This window comes from Echinops telfairi, unplaced genomic scaffold (assembly GCF_000313985.2).
Source record: "Echinops telfairi isolate 266 unplaced genomic scaffold, ASM31398v2 ScPeMD7_7458;HRSCAF=8496, whole genome shotgun sequence".
NCBI classification, from domain to species: domain Eukaryota; kingdom Metazoa; phylum Chordata; class Mammalia; order Afrosoricida; family Tenrecidae; genus Echinops; species Echinops telfairi.
Genome location: NW_022111358.1, coordinates 11,460,370 through 11,465,974, shown reverse-complemented (window position 1 = coordinate 11,465,974; position 5,605 = coordinate 11,460,370). Strand labels below are relative to the sequence as shown.

The window sequence follows — 5,605 nt, the reverse complement described above, 5'->3', positions numbered from 1 at the left end:
TGAAATGGCCAACAGACCATAGGAAGACATTTCTTTAGGCTCCTGCTTGAAGCCAACAGCTCCATCAAACTGTTAGCCTTGATTCAGGGCCAAAAAAACAGGATTCTTCAGACTTCTATTACCTATCAGAGGAAATACAGCTGAACCAAGGAACTCAACGCAGAGAAAGGGGACTACATTTTCTGTTGATCAAAAGGGGATTGAGGAGCATGGCCCTAGACCCAAATCTGGTAAGTCCACAAGGGCTAATAATAATTTTTAAAAATTGAATTCTAATCCAGAAACTTAAGCAGCTTGTCAAGAAATATTTATACTTCAGAATTTAAAACTTTAAACGTTCAGCCACAGCACACATGTCCACTTTTAAGTTTCCACTAAAATAACATCCAATCAAATATAATTATTATTCTACCTCAGCAAACTACATTCACTTTCACCAACAAAATATTCCATGTCCATCAAAAACGGCACTAGGTCAGAAAAGCATACATTTTGAGGGGCATAAGACATTATCTAACCTTTTCCTTTCTGAGATGTTCCAACTTTCCCGAAGTTAGCTTTTTTTCTTCTTTAACTTTTTTATCTTCAAACTTGGCTTCCACTGATGACATCCACTGTATTGTAGTTCCTTCTTCTGGAGAAGTAATTTCTAAATAAATTATTTAAAATTAAAAAGTTTTAAGTGTGACATTCATGGCTACAGCTAATGACCTCCCTTTACATTAAACAAAAGAAAAAGTATCAACTGATACACTATAGATAAGAAAAGAGAAAATAGCAATACTCAGGAATACTCAATATTATAGAGATGGAAATTCCTCTATAAATAACAAGTCCAAAAAGTGGGTGAAGGGAGACATCAGTCAGTGTTAAGACATGGGGAAAAAAAATTATAAATTATCAAGGGTTCATGAGGGAGGAAGTGTGGGGGAGGAGGGAAATGAGCTGATACCAAGGGCTCAAGTAGAAAGAAAATGTTTTGAAAATGATGATGGCAACATATGTACAAATGTGCTTGGCACAATGGATTATGTATGGATTGTGATAAGCGCTGTTCGTGCCCCCAATAAAATGATTTATAAATAAATTAGGCCAGTTAGTTCAATAAAATGACAGGATTGTTTTGCTAACTGGATTTCTGACTCTAAGGTTTATATGGGGGGAAAAAACAACCCAAGAGAATTAAAAAAGAGGGGGGGAAAACTAATTAAATTAAGACTTACTGGTCTACTGGAATTTTGGAATTAATTTTTGTGAGGTATAATTAATCTGTAATAAATCCCATATACTTCACAAGCATGTACTATGATGAACTGTGACCCATTAAACCATCCCCACATGTGACTTATCACACTGCCCCTAACCAACGATGGGTCTGCTTTCTCTCACTGTAGATCAGCTTGCATTTTCTGGAATTTAATATAAATGGATCCATATAGTATGTATTAGTTTTGGTCTGGTTTCTTTCACCTGGCATTTATTTTGAGATTCATCAATGTGGTTGCATGTATTAGTCGTTCTTTACGTTTATGTTGTTCTAGGTAGCATTCCACTGAATAGCTACAAAAGGGTAAGGGCAAAAAAAGTATTGCTACGAAGTCACAGAAACCTTAATTAAGCGGAAGCATCAAAATGTGGAGCCCCTGTGAGTAGGTCTGTACACTGCCAAAGGCGGTGCTTCCACCTCTCCAATTCTTTGATTTACACCATGTCGAAACAGCAGTTTTGGCAACATGGAGGGCTTCAAACTGTATTCTTTTTCAGTTTTGAGAAGAAAAAGGAGTCTGAGGAGGAAAGGGCAGGGTTGGGCACTGGAGGGAGGAAAGTTTCTCAATGAAATTCTCGGAGGACAGACCTTGCCTACATTACTTTTGTTAACTGAAAAAAGAAAAAAAAAACATAACTAAAATTAGGCACTAACCTGAAGTCATCATCTTTCTCTTTTTCTTTTCCCTCCTCCTTTTAAGGCTTTCTTCCGTTTTCTCTTCATCTTGGAGCCCTTGGTGTGTTCCAGATACTCCACACTCGCCTGGGACAGACTTCTTGTTTCCAAAAAAGTCCAGCCCCTGCAGCATCTCTGAAGAATTAAAGTCATATTTCCTTTTTCCAAGCTAAAAAATAAAATAAAATCTGATAGAATGGCATTGCTTTCACCCAGGCAAGATTTCCAGTAAGAAAAACCACTCTTCCTACCCCTTAAAAAAAAAATCAATTTATCAAGTATTCATTGAGTTGACAAATGTATTTGGTTAAATCGAATCCAAGAAGGTATCTTTCCTAACTGTTTAAAATTAATAATCAAAATAGCAGCTAACACTTAAAGTTACTTACTGTTTGTCTAAGCCATGTTTCCACATGAAATTATTTTATCCTAACAGCAACCCAATGAAATAAATAGCATCATTACATATGAAAAAAAAATAGGCACAGAGATTAAGTAAATTAACAAAATGTTTAATAGTAGGAACTGGCAGACCCAGATTTTGGAACCAGATGACCTGGTTCCACAAGTCAATTTTTTAACCCTGATAGCTAGGTCAGAATGTCCTTGAACAGTGGAGTTTTGGGTTTTGTTTTGTTTTTTATAATTTTTTTTTATATTGAACCCCGTAAATGGATGAACTCTGATGGTGCTGTCCCATTAACATTGAGCTGTTAACTGCAAGGTTGGTGATTCAAACCCACCAGAGTCTGAAAAAGTTTACAGCCTGTGAAACCCTACACAACGTGGTTCTGAGCTGGAATCAACTAGATGATGGTTGATGTGGTTGTTGGCAGTATAGTGAAGAGGCCCTAGTGGGTTGTGCACTGCAGCACCACCTTTGCAGCTAGGGAGTTTGAAAGATGAAAAGCTACCTAGTCCATAAAAATGTACAGTCTCAGAAACTCAGGAACAGTTATTGGCCCAAAGGGTTCCAAATGGGTTGTAATTCAACTCAAGAGCAGTAGGTTTTGGGGTTTTTATACCGCCAGTCAGAGAAAGCAGCAGCACACGTCATTTAAAAACCTTTCGATGGCTGCCTGACAGTACCTCGTGTCAAGTGTAAAAGTTAATATTCAAGGTTTTCCCACCGACTCGTTCCTTCCCTATGTTAAGAGTCCGTATCCTGGGCCACTCTTCTCTGGCTGACGTACACGGGGTTGGCTCAGAAAGAATCCTGTCCGGAAAACGACTGCATCTTAAGCTAAACGTGGATACACTGTAGTAGAAGCAGCTGGCCTTTACATTTTTCGCTGTTTTCAAAATTCTTTACAAGTTTCAGGGGTGAGATTCTTTCGAAAGGACTGTCTTGAATCAACGAAGCTAGGGAGGGAGGGGGCTACATTTTCGCGCCAACCCCAGCTACATCTACATCTACAGAAGAAGCGAGGACAGAATTCATTAAGACGGGACTTGAACCCGTTAAAGAGGCAGGTTCACCGGTCCCCTGAGGAGAGCAGCTTTTTGCTCCACGTCAGGTCAGGGTCAGGCCGCCGGCACTCGGGGTCCACAGGCTCCCCCAGTGGCCGTTCATTCTGGAGCTCGCGCTCCTTCCAGATTCCTCGGCCTCTGGCCACCTCCGTCCCCGGCGAACAGTACCTGAAAACGCGCCGCGTCCGCCGAGAAGCGACTCACGTCGAACTTGGCCCCGGCGCCCAGCCGGCGGAAAAGATCGTGGACGTCCATCTTTACCCAGAAAGCACCGCGCCGCGACGGCACATGCGCAGAAGACCGCAGGCCGTGGGCGGAAGTCGCCCAGGGGGCGGGGTTTGGTCGTCCTGGGGGCGGGGTTTGGTCTTCCTCAGCGGCTCTTACGTTTCGCAGGGAACCCACGGCCGTGGGGTCGAGTCTGACTCACGGCAGCTCTATAGGGCCGAGTAGAACAGCTCTTGGGTTTCGGAGACGGCACATCCTCTACTTTCTCCAGCCGAGGGGCTGCCTGGTGGGTTTGAACCCGCCACCTTGCGGTTAGCAGCGCAATGCTTACCCCACCGCACCGCACCGCCGGGGCTTGATGTAATTTTACAATTCATCAGGAATTTATCCTTTTGTAAACCCGCCACCAATATTTATAGAGACCATTTCACACCGCGAACTCTTCTAGACTTGTAGGGAATACTTTGGCGAACAACCACGCATACCTCCTGCTTCTCACGAAGCTTAGATTCTGGTGGGTGGTTAGGTGCCAACAAGTGGTTCTGACCCATAGCGACCCTGTGCACAAACACCACTCCGTCCTGTGCCATCCTTACAATTGTTCCTAGAAGCTAAATACTCTCCAGAAATGAAAAGTGCTTGGAAGCAAACGCAATCAAAGAAGTAGGGTCGTTTTTGGCTAGACAAGTCAAATTCATTCTGATAAAATGGTATTTGCGGTTTCAGATTTGAACATTGAGAAGGAGGCAGCCTCCCGGCGATCTGGGGAACAGTGTTGTAGATCGAGGAAGCATGTACACGAAGGAGGGAAGAGGTTTATGCACATTGAGGGAGGAGAATCTTTCCAGGATGACTGGAGTAAAGTTCCACTGAGAAATCGTGGTACAGAAAGGTTGGAGGGTTAAACAAACCAGATCTCATAGAACCTTGCAGCAAGATCATGGTAAGGAATTTGAATTTGAATCTATTCTGGGAAGCTCTTCAAAATATTTACAAAGTGATTGAACTATGGAATGATATGACATGTATTAACTCCCAAGTTACAGCCAATTAAAAGGGGGGGGGCATGGGAAAGCATAGAAATTGGTTCAGGGTTCCACTAAATCCTAGCTCCAATTTAAGAAGTTAGTTCTTACATCATGGCCCTGTTTGATACTCACCCTCAGGCAAGGAACACAGAAGATACCGGGTGCTATAGCAAAATGTGCTGAAGAATGTAGATGGTGCCCAGCAGTCAGATAAAATAGCACCTGGGGTCCTGCAGGCTTGTCTCCACACAAGCAGCCATCTAAGTGTGATGTCAACGACGTTCACATGGAAGAAGCACATCATCATCAGTCACTGAAGGATTGGAATCCATATACAGTAATTTGAAGTCAAAGGAGGGATCAGTATCAGAGCCTAAGTTCTGAGACTCTGGTGTGCAGAAGGCGATGGATGACAGTGGGAGTCCAAGATCCATTAGTGAAGCTACATAGGAAATACGCCTCTGGAGAACTCCCCCTATTTAAAAATTGAGGGATTGGAGGAAAGTGTATACTAAACAGTGCTCAGGAGAGAGGAATATATTAGATCAAAAGCATAAATCTGACCTGAGCAGTTAAAATGGTGCCAGTAAATCTCCCCTATAATGCAGGCTGGACCTGATCTGGTTTCCAATATTTTCTGTATTTTTGGTTTGTATTGTTCAATTTTTGTTTGTTCATAGTAAGAGTGCATCTCCGAGGTGTTCTGTCAATGGAGGTCGCCCTCTTGAAGCTGTGTTACATGCTTTTCCATTGTTCGGTCTATGAAACCCAGGACTGATGAACCTACAGGGACAGCAGGCAGAGTAAGGGCCTCAGAGGAGGAAAGTACGGTGGTGATGGTGAGGTAAAAGACAGAGATGTCAAGGGGTCCATGCAGAAAAAGGTTGTTTGAAAACCGATTTTGTGGTAGCAATTGTACAATTCTACTTGACGTGATTGA

General features: G+C 42.5%; 1 protein-coding gene and 1 pseudogene across 1 annotated transcript in view; both read right to left on the bottom strand.

The window, feature by feature from the left end:
• Positions 1-93, bottom strand: LOC115872954 (annotated as a pseudogene).
• DDX52 (DExD-box helicase 52) overlaps positions 1-3,667 on the bottom strand; it is a 21,171-nt gene extending 17,504 nt beyond the window's left edge. Inside the window, exons 1-3 of the mRNA XM_004707362.2 lie at positions 3,581-3,667; positions 1,922-2,111; positions 519-649 (exon numbers count right to left, since the gene is read on the bottom strand). Coding sequence (XP_004707419.1) covers positions 519-649; positions 1,922-2,111; positions 3,581-3,667 — 408 coding nt within the window. The remainder of the gene's footprint in view (positions 1-518; positions 650-1,921; positions 2,112-3,580) is intronic.
• Between the last annotated feature and the right edge of the window lie 1,938 nt (positions 3,668-5,605).